Source organism: Staurois parvus, unplaced genomic scaffold (assembly GCF_062004578.1).
Source record: "Staurois parvus isolate SC_StPar_1 unplaced genomic scaffold, SC_StPar_1.0 ptg001175l, whole genome shotgun sequence".
Classification (NCBI taxonomy): Eukaryota; Metazoa; Chordata; class Amphibia; order Anura; family Ranidae; genus Staurois; species Staurois parvus.
The window spans coordinates 192,501-206,814 of NW_028318971.1; the positions used below are offsets into that span (position 1 = coordinate 192,501).

Consider the following 14,314-nt stretch of genomic DNA (forward strand, 5'->3'; position numbering starts at 1 on the left):
GAACGGATGTGAATGGGTGCAAAACTGATGCAAACAGATGCAAAACTGACCTGAATTGATGCAAAACTTAAATGAATGAATGCGAAACTAGTGTGAATGAATGCAAAACTGATATGAACGGATGAAAAAACTGACGTACATGGATGCAAAACTAATGTGAATGGATGAAAAACTGACGTAAACTGATTCAAAATTGATGAAAAATTTATGTAAACTTATGAAAAACTAACGTGAATGAATGCAAAACTGACGTGAACGGATGAAAGACCTGACGTAAACTGATGTGAATGGATGCAAAACTGACGTGAACGGATCCGTTTTTTCTTGGAATAACGTATCTGATCTGATGAAGAAGCGGAGCCCCGTGTGGGAGGGGCCTTACAGCACGACTCCCAGAGGCGGGGCCTGATGCCGGTGTGACACCCCTGCCGTAGGGGGAGTGAGCGTTGTCTCTCTAGGACAGGAAGTGTGTCAGCGGCAGGATCACCAGGTGAAAATCTGAAACCGGTAAAATGAATGCAGCCGCCACATGTGAGGACTGATAGGCTGCAATATATTCCGAGTTGTTGATGATTGGTTACATCGCCGGGACCTGACTGCCCCCTGAACTCTGGAATCCTTTGTTTGCCCCACCCCCCAGGAATACCGGACAAGCATTGGATGCGACTCCATGGCGGCACACTGGGAAGTCTTTCCCCCGAACCCTCCATCTCATCCTCTGTAATGGGAGGAGGGGGCGGTCCTTGGGCTTGGCCATTCATACTCTTTGGCTTTCGGTGCCCCCAGATGGGGGGCGATGATGGACCTAGGCCGCCGCCCCCTTTATAACCGATCCACATCGAGTTCCTAACCAACTTCTCTTTTGTCCACGCTGCTTGGGGAAGGAGCAACAACTGATGGCCGTGGTGAATGCAGGCGAGGTGAGGCAGGAGATCGATCCAGGAACGGTTATCGAACAAATACAACCCCCGCTTCCGAATGCCCGCCTTCTTTTTGTTTTGGCTCTTCATAGTTCCTGCCGCGCTACTTTCCAGCCACCCCCCTCCCCCGCATGCTCTGCTGCCATCAACCCACATTAGATATCCAGTTATTGGAATTTCTTTTCTTTTTTTTGGTTCAAGGTTTCTTGCCGAAACGCGTTGCACTTTTTACTCCCCACTATGTACAGCAATTTGTATGGACTTTGGAGTTGCCGCCCCTTTTCTACCGTGCGTGGCGATTGGAGGAGCCAGAGCACCTGCTTATGGACGCCTATGAAGAATGGCGTTCCTGTCCTGAGCGCTGCACGTGTCTCCGCTTCTCCTGCATGCCTCGAATGATGCCCTACAAATACAAAAGTCCTGACAAGAACCTGCACGGGTGTACTGAAGGTTAGGACATCACAGGTACAAAGGTTGACGCGTTTCGTCCTAACAAGCCTTAGTCATGGCCTATAGGTGGTGACATCACAGGTACAAAGGTTGATGCGTTTCGTCCTAACAAGCCTTAGTCATGACCTATAGGTGGTGACATCACGGGTACAAAGGTTGATGCGTTTCGTCCTAACAAGCCTTAGTCATGACCTATAGGTGGTGACATCACAGGTACAAAGGTTGACGCGTTTCGTCCTAACAAGCCTTAGTCATGACCTATAGGTGGTGACATCACAGGTCCAAAGGTTGATGTGTTTCTGCCTAACAAGCCTTTGTACTTGTGATGTCCTACCTATAGGCTTGTTAGACCGAAACGTGTCAACCTTTGTACCTGTGATGTCACCACCTATAGGTCATGACTAAGGCTTGTTAGACCGAAACGCGTCAACCTTTGTACCTGTGATGTCTTAACCTATAGGTCATGACTAAGGGTGAAACGCGTCAACCTAACAAGCCTTAGTCATGACCTATAGGTGGTGACATCACAGGTACAAAAGCTGGTGCGTTTCTGCCTAACAAGCCTTTTGTAAATGTGATGTCCTAACTTATAGGTCATGACAAAGGTTGACGCATTTCACCCTAACAAGCCTTAGTCATGACTATAGGTTAGGACATCACACGTACAAAGGTTGACGCGTTTCGGTCTAACAAGCCTTAGTCATGACCTATAGGTGGTGACATCACAGGTACAAAGGTCGACGCGTTTCGGTCTAACAAGCCTTAGTAGCGACCTGTAGGTTAGGACATCACAGGTACAAAGGTTGACGCGTTTCGACCGTAACCTTTGTACCTGTGATGTTTTTACCGTGGTCGATTTAATACCAGGAAGATTTTAGAGCAGTGGCAGTAGTGCGGATCGATTTCATTCATTTCTGGGACAGAAGGGTAACTGTGGATCATGCACCAGCCTAGGTCCTGGGAGGGGTGTCAGATGGGTAGTTGCACCTTTGTCTTCCTATTGTATGTATTCCATGGGAAAGCCAATGCTGGAAATGCATGAAGGTGCATGGAAGGGGCATGGAAACCGAACTTCCCCCCATTGAAGACAATTCTGTTCCTCCTCCTTATCCTCCCTTTAACACAACTGAAAAAAAAAATCGTTCAGCTTAAAGCCCAACTCCAGGAAACGTGAAAAGTCAGTGCAGCTGTACCGGCATGGCAAGGGTTAGTGTTCCTGAACCCCCAACAGTGACATCAGTCTGTATATGCAGGAAAGCATGCTTGTTATACTCACTGTGGGACCTAAGGGGTTAATCCTCTGCATTGTGTAAAAAGGCTGTTTGATCCTGTCTTCTCTGATCCTCCCCTTCTACTGTCCCCAATCAATCTGCTGATAGAACAGAGCCTTGGGGGCAAGCTGCACATGCTCAGTTTGGTGTTTATTGCTAGAGAGGTTTTTTTTTTCTTGGGAAGGTGCACAGGGCCAATCAGTGGTGTCCACAGAGGGTCAGGGGTCACGCAGCCTCATAGTACAATCAGAGGAGAATGAAAATTCCTCCTTCAAGCCTTAACCAGTGCTCTTCTGGACACTGATAGAAGTGTTCTGTGTACTGTGGGAGAGCGGATATAGCGAATGCGGGGTCTGGAGAGAGCGGATATAGCGAATGCGGGGTCCGGGGAGAGCGGATATAGCGAATGCGGGGTCCGGGGAGAGCGGATATAGCGAATGCGGGGTCCGGGGAGAGAGGATTTAGTGAATGCGGGGTCCGGGGAGAGCGGATATAGTGAATGCGGGGTCCGGGGAGAGCGGATATAGTGAATGCGGGGTCCGGGGAGAGCGGATATAGTGAATGCGGGGTCCGGGGAGAGCGGATATAGCGAATGCGGGGTCCGGGGAGAGCGGATATAGCGAATGCGGGGTCCGGGGGGAGCGGATATAGTGAATGCGGGGTCCGGGGAGAGAGGATTTAGTGAATGCGGGGTCCGGGGAGAGCGGATATAGTGAATGCGGGGTCCGGGGAGAGCGGATATAGTGAATGCGGGGTCCGGGGAGAGCGGATATAGCGAATGCGGGGTCCGGGGAGAGCGGATATAGCGAATGCGGGGTCCGGGGAGAGCGGATATAGCGAATGCGGGGTCCGGGGAGAGCGGATATAGCGAATGCGGGGTCCGGGGAGAGCGGATATAGCGAATGCGGGGTCCGGGGAGAGCGGATATAGCGAATGCGGGGTCCGGGGAGAGCGGATATAGTGAATGCGGGGTCCGGGGAGAGCGGATCTAGTGAATGCGGGGTCCGGGGAGAGCGGATCTAGTGAATGCGGGGTCCGGGGAGAGCGGATCTAGTGAATGCGGGGTCCGGGGAGAGCGGATCTAGTGAATGCGGGGTCCGGGGAGAGCGGATATAGTGAATGCGGGGTCCGGGGAGAGCGGATATAGTGAATGCGGGGTCCGGGGAGAGCGGATATAGTGAATGCGGGGTCCGGGGAGAGCGGATATAGCGAATGCGGGGTCCGGGGGGAGCGGATATAGCGAATGCGGGGTCCGGGGAGAGAGGATTTAGTGAATGCGGGGTCCGGGGAGAGCGGATATAGTGAATGCGGGGTCCGGGGAGAGCGGATATAGTGAATGCGGGGTCCGGGGAGAGCGGATATAGTGAATGCGGGGTCCGGGGAGAGCGGATATAGTGAATGCGGGGTCCGGGAAGGACGGATATAGTGAATGCGGGGTCCGGGGAGAGCGGATATAGTTTATGCGGGTTCCGGGGAAAGCGGATATAGCGAATGCGGGGTCCGGGGAAAGCGGATATAGCGAATGCGGGGTCCGGGGAGAGCGGATATAGCGAATGCGGGGTCCAAGGAGAGCGGATATAGCGAATGCGGGGTCCGGGGAGAGCGGATATAGCGAATGCGGGGTCCGGGGAGAGCGGATATAGCGAATGCGGGGTCTGGGGAGAGCGATGTAGTGAATGCGGGGTCCCTCCCCCCAATCATCCCTATTAGCACAAATTACCCCTCCCCTCCCCCGAAAAAAACCTTTAATCTGCATGCTCCACCCCCTAAGCATAAATTCCCCCCTCCCCAGCACAAATCCTTTCTCTACCCATATCTTCCCAGCGCAAATGCCCATCCCCCCAAATTTCCTCTTGTAGCTCAAATCCCCCCAATCATCCTTACTAGCACAACCCCTGCCCCCTCCCCAAAAAAAATCCCTCCTAGCACAAATTCCCCCCCCCCCCCATCAATATCACCTTTTATTTTTTAGCACAAACCCCCAAATCCCTTCTTCTAGCAAATCCTTCTCCCCCCTCCCAACACAAATCCCCCGATTTACCACTCCTGGCACACCTCCCCAAATTTCCCCTCCTAGAACAAATCTTACCCCCTGCCTCCCCTCTCAACACAATTCCCATCTCCTTGTGGTGAGGCTCACGTGATACCACAGTGCCCAGGGCAGCCGCCCCTCCTGCCCACCCCTTGTCCTGAATGGGATGGTGGTCATGGTTACAATGCATCCATCGCATTTTACATCATTGCAATGAGAAAAATAAAAATCAAGAATTTAAAAAAAACTATAAACTTTGCCTTTTATTTTTACATTCTGCCTCTTCATCTGTGACTGTGACCTATTCCCGTGCTAGCACCGCCATTGGCTGCCGTACCTCCACCGCCATTGGCTGCCGTCCCTCCACCGCCATTGTCAGACATTGTGCCGAACGTGACTTGAATGGTAAGAATGTTGTTTCTGTATCATTAATGCTCCATTGTGATGTCTGTACCAGGAGGACGATGAGGTGTCCCAGTGCCCTTCGGAGTATGAACTCACCCTCCAGGATAATGGCTTCCTGAGCAGCAAGAATGACGCCCTGAAAAGCAAAGTCTCCAAACTGAAAGAGCAGCTGAGGAAGAGATATCCTTCTAATAACTTGGGTGAGTTGTGAGTGCTAATAATACCACCAAATAGGAGCACCACGTGCTGAGCCACGCGCAGGGAGACTACCAATGGTGGCCTGCTGGGATTTATTGCATATTTACATTGCAGCCGTTCTCCACAGGGAAGCCCAGGGGTCCTCTAGAGCAGCCTATCCCAACATTGTTCTTCCTGAGGAAACTCATTGTAGGTCCTGGAAAACCCCTGCCAAAACAAAGTCTTTGGTGATCAATGGGAAGACTGTCCCTTATATTGCTGACCAAGAATGTTCCTTACATTGGGGGTCAGTGGGAAGAATGTCCCTTACATTGGAGGTCAGTGGGAAGAATGTCCCTTACATTGGGGGTCAGTGGGAAGAATGTCCCTTACATTGGGGGTCAGTGGGAAGAATGTCCCTTACATTGGGGGTCAGTGGGAAGAATGTCCCTTACATTGGGGGTCAGTGGGAAGAATGTCCCTTACATTGGTGATCAGTGGGAAGACTGTCCCTTACATTGGTGGTCAGTGGGAAGAATGCTCCTTACATTGGGGGTCAGTGGGAAGAATGTCCCTTATATTGGTGATCAGTGGGAAGAATGTCCCTTACATTGGGGGTCAGTGGGAAGAATGTCCCTTATATTGCTGACCAGTGGGAAGAATGTCCCTTACATTGGGGGTCAGTGGGAAGAATGTCCCTTATATTGGTGATCAGTGGGAAGAATGTCCCTTACATTGGGGGTCAGTGGGAAGAATGTCCCTTACATTGGTGATCAGTGGGAAGAATGTCCCTTACATTGGGGGTCAGTGGGAAGAATGTCCCTTACATTGCTGACCAGTGGGAAGAATGTCCCTTACATTGGGGATCAGTGGGAAGAATGTCCCTTATATTGGGGGTCAGTGGGAAGAATGTCCCTTACATTGGGGGTCAGTGGGAAGAATGTCCCTTATATTGCTGACCAGTGGGAAGAATGTCCCTTACATTGGGGGTCAGTGGGAAGAATGTCCCTTATATTGGTGATCAGTGGGAAGAATGTCCCTTACATTGGGGGTCAGTGGGAAGAATGTCCCTTACATTGGTGATCAGTGGGAAGAATGTCCCTTACATTGGGGGTCAGTGGGAAGAATGTCCCTTACATTGGGGGTCAGTGGGAAGAATGTCCCTTACATTGGTCAGTGGGAAGAATGTCCCTTACATTGGGGGTCAGTGGGAAGAATGTCCCTTACATTGGTGGTCAGTGGGAAGAATGTCCCTTACATTGGGGGTCAGTGGGAAGAATGCCCCTTACATTGGGGGTCAGTGGGAAGAATGCCCCTTACATTGAAGGTCAGTGGGAAGAATGTCCCTTACATTGGGGGTCAGTGGGAAGAATGTCCCTTACATTGGGGGTCAGTGGGAAGAATAACCCTTACGTTGGTGATCAGTGGGAAGAATGTCCCTTACGTTGGGGGTCAGTGGGAAGAATGTCCCTTACGTTTGGGGTCAGTGAGAAGAATGTCCCTTATGTTGGGGGTCAGTGGGAAGAATGTCCCTTATGTTGGGGGTCAGTGGGAAGAATGTCCCTTACGTTGGGGGTCAGTGAGAAGAATGTCCCTTACGTTGGTGGTCAGTGGGAAGAATGTCCCTTACGTTGGTGGTCAGTGGGAAGAATGTCCCTTACGTTGGTGGTCAGTGGGAAGAATGTCCCTTGCGTTGGTGGTCAGTGGGAAGAATGTCCCTTACGTTGGGGGTCAGTGGGAAGAATGTCCCTTACGTTGGGGGTCAGTGGGAAGAATGTCCCTTACGTTGGTGGTCAGTGGGAAGAATGTCCCTTACATTTGGGGGTCAGTGGGAAGAATGTCCCTTACATTTGGGGTCAGTGGGAAGAATGTCCCTTACATTGGGGGTCAGTGGGAAGAATGTCCCTTACATTGGGGGTCAGTGGGAAGAATGTCCCTTACATTGATGGTCAGTGGGAAGAATGTCCCTTACATTGGGGGTCAGTGGGAAGAATGTCCCTTACATTGGTGGTCAGTGGGAAGAATGTCCCTTACATTGATGGTCAGTGGGAAGAATGTCCCTTACGTTGGTGGTCAGAGTGCCACCCTTAAAGACAAGTAAAGAATCATTGATTCAGTGTAGACCCTGGAACTATGGAGATACCATCAAATAAGAGATCAATCATCCACAGCCCAAAGAACCCATAGCTCTCTCTGGTGGAACCCTGGTTAGGAATGACTGCTCTAGGGGTTCCTTGAGCAATAAGCAGCCACAAACACCAATGATTTTTTTAGGGATCTGTAGGAGGGATTCTTTCCATAGAGTGAGAATGTATGGAGCATTGTACCCGTTGACCATCACAGTAATGAGCTGTACATCTGATAATTCTTGGCCCTGAAAGTTATTTCATGGGGGTCCTCCATGCTACAACCATTGAGAAGGTCTGATATAAGGACTTAGTTGCCTTTGAAAAAAATAAACAAAAAGTTTATACTTCATACTTTTGGCTCTTCTGAATCTCTGTGGCCTCTGGAAGACTTTGGTGATACAGAAACACAGCTGATGGTCATCTCTCTCACGCCAGCTGTAAGTAATGCAGATCGATTTTTTTTCTAGATTTAGAAGCCTCGTTCTGTGAACAGTCGGTGGACGTCTGCAGATTAACTTTTTAAGCAGATGTCTGATTTATTATATTTTATACCTCGATTATAACCTTGTAATATTGAGCACACAAAGTGTTACTTTTGGCATTTTTGTATCGTTGGAAAACCTCTGGGCACAAGCTGCGGTCGCGTCTAACCGCTGGCAGACTGCGATCTCCGTCCGTTCCGTATTGATTCATTGACTTTGCCCAGCACTGCAACATAAAAGATTGGTCTAGAACTTTTATTTTTATTCTTTCTATCCTCTGGTGGACATTACTACAAATTCCCCTTTGTGTGGAGAAATGAGACTTGTAAGACACGATGCATGGGGACGCACATGCCACCAATGCGTTTCAAATCGTTCGCAGAATAGTTTTTTGGCTTTTTTTTTTTCTTTTTTTACTCTCCAGTATTGATGATGAAGAGTTCAGTTTAATGCAGGCCATAGACGGGTCGAAAATTGTCTGTTTAAAAAAAATAAAAAATAAAAAAATGGTTGTTTGAACGGCCGATATTACCACCAACGGTAAAAAAATCATCCGATTTTCATCCCGTCTATGGCCGGCATTTAACCCCATAATTACTTCTGTCCCTGCAGAGGCAGGGGAGCGCACAGGGGCGCAATACAGAAGAAGAAGAAGAAAAAGAAGAAGAATTCCAGTCCGCTATTATCTTTCATATGAAAAGTCTTGCGGTTGCAACAATGTATCCATTTCGGATACAGATGTTTTTATTCGGATACAAATGGATACATTGTTGCAACCGCAAGACTTTTCATATAAAAGATAATAGCAGACTGGAATTCTTCTTCTTTTTCTTCTTTTTCCAGGTCACGGCTCATGCGCAGATTTTTTTATCTGGAAAACGATCGGCCGATTTGCCCATCATTGCCAGGAAAATCGTCCGATCGTCAAAATCGGCCGCAAAATTTCCAACATGCCAGATAAAAATAATGTACAAAAACCCCAAAATCCGGCCGACCAATTAACTCACTCACGGTGTGAAAATCGGGAATTTTTTTTTTTTTTCGGCCGAAAAATCGGATGATTTTCAATCCCACCAATGGCCGGCATAAGGTTTAGGTTGCTAACAAGATATACAAGGAAGCTTGGTGTGTATTTCCGTGTTGGGCTGAGAAAAGAATGAAAAACAAACACAATTGAGCCGATTTTACAGACCCGAGAGATAATGAGGAGCAGAGCGGATGACGGATGACGCAATGGCTGTGACAGCTCTATGCTGCTAATCATACATACCGGGATCATTTACTAAAGGCAAACAGACCGATTGTTTACTTTGCAAGGGAACTTTCCCCCTTGCTTGAACGTGATTGGATGATGGAAGTCAGTAGAGATTCACTTCATTCGCTAAGCTCTGGAGAAAATTACCTTGCATAGTAAACAGTCTATTTGCCTTTAGTAAATTAACCCGATACCTCTAGGAGTGAAGGGAAGAGGCTGCTGAAGGGGATTACAGGTCCTCCATGCTTAGTGATTGCAAAACCTCACCTCGGAAAACAACCTAATTCGTTTGAAATAGAAATGAAAGGATATATATAAAAAAAAATAAAAAATAAAAATAAAATATATATATATACAGTCAGGTCCATAAATATTGGGACATGGACACAATTCTAACATTTTTGGCTCTATACACCACCACAATGGATTTGAAATGAAACGAACAAGATGTGCTTTAACTGCAGACTGTCAGCTTTAATTTGAGGGTATTTACATCCAAATCAGGTGAACGGTGTAGGAATGACAACAGTTTGCATATGTGCCTCCCACTTGTTAAGGGACCAAAAGTAATGGGACAATTGGCTTCTCAGCTGTTCCATGGCCAGGTGTGTGTTTTTCCCTCATTATCCCAATTACAATGAGCAGATAAAAGGTCCAGAGTTCATTTCAAGTGTGCTATTTGCATTTGGAATCTGTTGCTGTCAACTCTCAAGATGAGATCCAAAGAGCTGTCACTATCAGTGAAGCCATCATTAGGCTGAAAAAACAAAACAAACCCATCAGAGAGATAGCAAAAACATTAGGCGTGGCCAAAACAACTGTTTGGAACATTCTTAAAAAGAAGGAACGCACCGGTGAGCTCAGCAACACCAAAAGACCCGGAAGACCACGGAAAACAACTGTGGTGGATGAGCAAAGAATTCTTTCCCTGGTGAAGAAAACACCCTTCACAACAGTTGGCCGGATCAAGAACACCCTCCAGGAGGTAGGTGTATGTGTGTCAAAGTCACCAATCAAGAGAAGACTTCACCAGAGTGAATACAGAGGGTTCACCACAAGATGGAAACCATTGGTGAGCCTCAAACACAGGAAGGCCAGATTAGAGTTTGCCAAACAACATGTAAAAAAGCCTTCACAGTTCTGGAACAACATCCTATGGACAGATGAGACCGACATCAACTTGTACCAGAGTGATGGGAAGAGAAGAGTATGGAGAAGGAACTGCTCATGGTCCTCAGCATACCACCTCATCAGTGATCATGGTGGTGGTAGTGTCATGGCGTGGGCATGTATGGCTGCCAATGGAACTGCTTCTCTTGTATTTATTGATGATGTGACGGCTGACAGAAGCAGCCGGATGAATTGTGAAGTGTTTCGGGAATATTATCGGCTCATATTCAGCCAAATGCTTCACAACTCATTGGACGCTTCACAGTGCAGATGGACAATGACCCAAAGCAGACTGCAAAAGCCACCAAAGAAGTGGAATGTTCTGCAATGGCCAAGTCCATCACCTGACCTGAATCCGATTGAGCATTTCACTTGCTGAAGACAAAACTGAAGGGAAAATGCCCCAAGAACAAGCAGGAACTGAAGACAGTTGCAGTAGAGGCCTGGCAGAGAATCACCAGGGATGACACCCAGCGTCTGGGGATGTCTATGCGTTCCACACTTCAGGCTGTCATTGACTGCAAAGGATTTGCAACCAAGTATTAAAAAGTGAAAGTTTGATTTATGATTATTATTCTGTCCCATTACTTTTGGTCCCTTAACAAGTGGGAGGCACATATGCAAACTGTTGTCATTCCTACACCGTTCACCTGATTTGGATGTAAATACCCTCAAATTAAAGCTGACAGTCTGCAGTTAAAGCTCATCTTGTTCGTTTCATTTCAAATTCATTGTGGTGATGTATAGAGCCAAAAATGTTAGAATTGTGTCCATGTCCCAATGATTATGGACCTGACTGTATATATATATATGTGTATATATATATATATATATATCTTACACACATTCACTGGACACTTTATTGGGTACTCTTTCTATCCAGTACATTTGGGCTTCCCCAGTCCTCTGAGGGCAGCAAGGGGTGCACCTTCCAGGAGACGTGGCCATAGCTTTTATTGAGTCCATTCCCAAAGCAGGTGTATTTGGGTCCGCTGACTTTATCAGGTCCACCTGTTCATTTGCTCGTCAACACAAATTGCTAATCAGCCAATCACCTGGCAGCAACTCAATGCATTTAGGCATCTAGACGTGGTGAAGTCAACTTGCTGAAGTTCAAATCGAGCCTCAGAATGGGGAAGAAAGGGGATTTAAGTGACTTTAAACGTGGCATGGTTGTTGGTGCCAGAGGGGCTGGTCTGAGTATTTAAAAAACTGCTGATCTCCTGGGATTTTCATGCTCAACCATCTGTAGGGTGTACAGAGAATGGTGCGAAAAAGAGAAAATCTCCAGTGAGTAGCAGTTGTGTGGAGGAAAATGCCTTGTTGAGGTCAGAGCAGAATGGGCAGACTGGTTGGAGATGATAGGCAACAATAACTCAAATAACCCCTCGTTACACCCGAGGTATGCTGAATACCATCTCTGAACGTGCAACACGTCCAACCTTGGAGCAGATGGACTACAGCAGCAGAAGACCACACCGGGTGCCGCTTCTGTCAGCTAAGAACAAGGAATGGAAGCTACAATTTTCTTCTCCATAAACATACTCAAACACCCGGTGAATCCAGCATTGCACTGCAGTGATTTAGCTGCTGCCCACCTGGACCTGCGCTGCCATCTTCCTGTCTTGCCTCATCAGTGGGAAGGCTGTCTCTTCCTGGTTCCTGTAGTTGGTTCCATGATAACATACATGCTCATTCGTACCTCTGTTCAGCAGATCCCCAGCTTATTGGTACCCTCACTCAGCAGATCCCCAGCTCATTTGTACCCCTGTTCAGCAGATCCCCAGCTTATTGGTACCCTCACTCAGCAGATACCCAGCTCATTAGTACCCCTGTTCAGCAGATCCCCAGCTTATTAGTACCCTCACTCAGCAGATCCCCAGCTCATTAGTACCCTTGTTCACCAGATCTCCAGATTATTAGTACCCTCACTCAGCAGATCCCCAGCTTATTAGTACTCTCACTCAACAGACCCCCAACTCATTAGTACCCTTGTCAGGCAGATCCCCAACTCATTATTACCCTCGTTCAGCAGATCTCCAGCTTATTAGTACCCTCACTCAGCAGATCCCCAGCTCATTAGTATCCCTGTTCATCAGATCCCCATAGTATTAGTACCCTCACTCAGCAGATCCCCAGCTCATTAGTATCCCTGTTCATCAGATCCCCATAGTATTAGTACCCTCACTCAGCAGATCCCCAGATTACTAGTACCCTCACTCGGCAGATCCCCAGATTTAGTAGCCTCACTCAGCAGATCCCCAGCTTATTCGTACCCTCACTCGGCAGATCCCCAGCTCATTAGTACCCCTGTTCAGCAGATCCCCAGTTCATTAGTACCCTTGTTAAGCAGATCCCCAGATTATTAGTACCCCCACTCAGCAGATCCCCAGCTCATTAGTACCCTCACTCAGCAGATCCCCTGCTTAATAGCCCCAGCTCTGCTGATCCTCCCATAGGTAGTAACTCCCCGCACTGCTGATCCCCTAGTTTGTTGATCCTCCTCTCTCTCCAGTTCCTAGTCACCTTCCACTATATTGCTCCCACGCTGCTCACCACTCATAACATTGCTAGTTTCTCCTGCTCCGGTCTCCCAGCTCTGCTAATCCTGTACTTTCTCTCCAGTCCCTGCTCACCTTCTGTGATAGTGTTCCCATGTTGCGCACCACGTGTGCCATCTGCTAGTTGCAGCGCTCCAGTCTGGACCCTGCTTGTATCCTGCTGCTCCACACTGCACACCAGATGTGACGTCTGCACCAGACACTCCAAGAATACATACACTTGAAGTGACTACTGATGATGCCTTTCCGGTTCGCATGTTGATTTACTAGTGCATCCTGGGATATCAAATACCTTTCAATACCTCCAATGGAAACCGAAGCAAACTCTAAATAAATGCCCCTCAAAAGCTGCAGGTGCTGTTAGCGAACGTGGTCATAGACTTCTATGGAGGCTTTGAAGCACCAGGAAAGCGACTTGGGGTATAATTTGTGAAGTGAAGCAAAGGCAATGTTTGAACAGGACTGCAAGGTGACCATTTTATTTAGTGACAGGGGCTTTGACTGGCATTCAGAAAAAAAAGCTAGTCCAATGCCACAATTTGAAGCAAATGTAAACGAGCCCTAACTGTGTGATGGAGATCAGTGGAGTCAAATCTTTGAGTTGAATATGGCAACAACACATACACTTTGCACATAAATGACTTCATCTCCCGGTTGAGTTGGGATGGTGATAATTCAAGCCACAAATAATTTAAGATGGATATGTTCCCTGACCTAGAAGGGATTCACTTTTATTCTGTAGCTCGGCGCACACTGATACCATCTGGAGATCTTCCCTCCTCCTGGCAGAAGGATAAATTATACATCCTCCCTACGTGGTATATTGCAGCGATATGGCTTTAGCATTTTATTTTCTACGTTCTAGTCGAATGCTTGGCCGGACCGGGCAGGAGTCATCCTGGAGCACAGCAGCCGCAGTATGTAGAGATACAAAATCCCGAGGCCTCTGCGGTGAAGGATGACTCCCGATTCTCTGACAGTTGACAATGAATCATGAAACTCCTGCGGATGGTCTTACATGACCTTCTGAATCTCTGCTTGCAGCCAGGAATACTGCTCCTAACTATGGACACGAGATGGTTCCTCCATTATCACTGCATGGAATAAATGTATATAAGAGGTTTCTAATACAAAGATTTCAATGAGAATAGAAATTTGACTACAGAGCGTGATCCCATACACTCACCGGCCACTTTATTAGGTCCACCTGCTCAATTGCTTGGTAACACAAATTGCTAATCAGCCAATCACTTGGCAGCAACTCAATGCATTTATGCATCTAGACGTGGTAAAGACGTCTTCCTGAAGTTCGAACTGAGTATCAGAATGGGAAAGAAAGGGGATTTAAGTGACTTTGAACGTGGCGTGGTTGTTGGCACCAAGCGGGCTGGTCTGAGTATTTCACAAACTGCTGATCTACTGAGATTTTTTCCCACAACCATTTCTAGGGTTTACAGAGAAT

At 47.7% G+C, this 14,314-nt stretch overlaps 1 protein-coding gene across 5 annotated transcripts in view; it reads left to right on the top strand.

The window, feature by feature from the left end:
• ZFYVE27 (zinc finger FYVE-type containing 27) overlaps nucleotides 1–14,314 on the top strand; it is a 145,949-nt gene that overhangs the window by 73,719 nt on the left and 57,916 nt on the right. For 3 of the 5 annotated variants that reach the window (XM_089659622.1, XM_089659623.1, XM_089659620.1), the window contains 2 exons: nucleotides 885–920; nucleotides 5,131–5,278. In XM_089659622.1, the coding sequence (XP_089515748.1) occupies nucleotides 885–920; nucleotides 5,131–5,278 (184 nt within the window). The remainder of the gene's footprint in view (nucleotides 1–884; nucleotides 921–5,130; nucleotides 5,279–14,314) is intronic. The other 2 variants (XM_089659624.1, XM_089659621.1) reach the window with 1 other exon arrangement.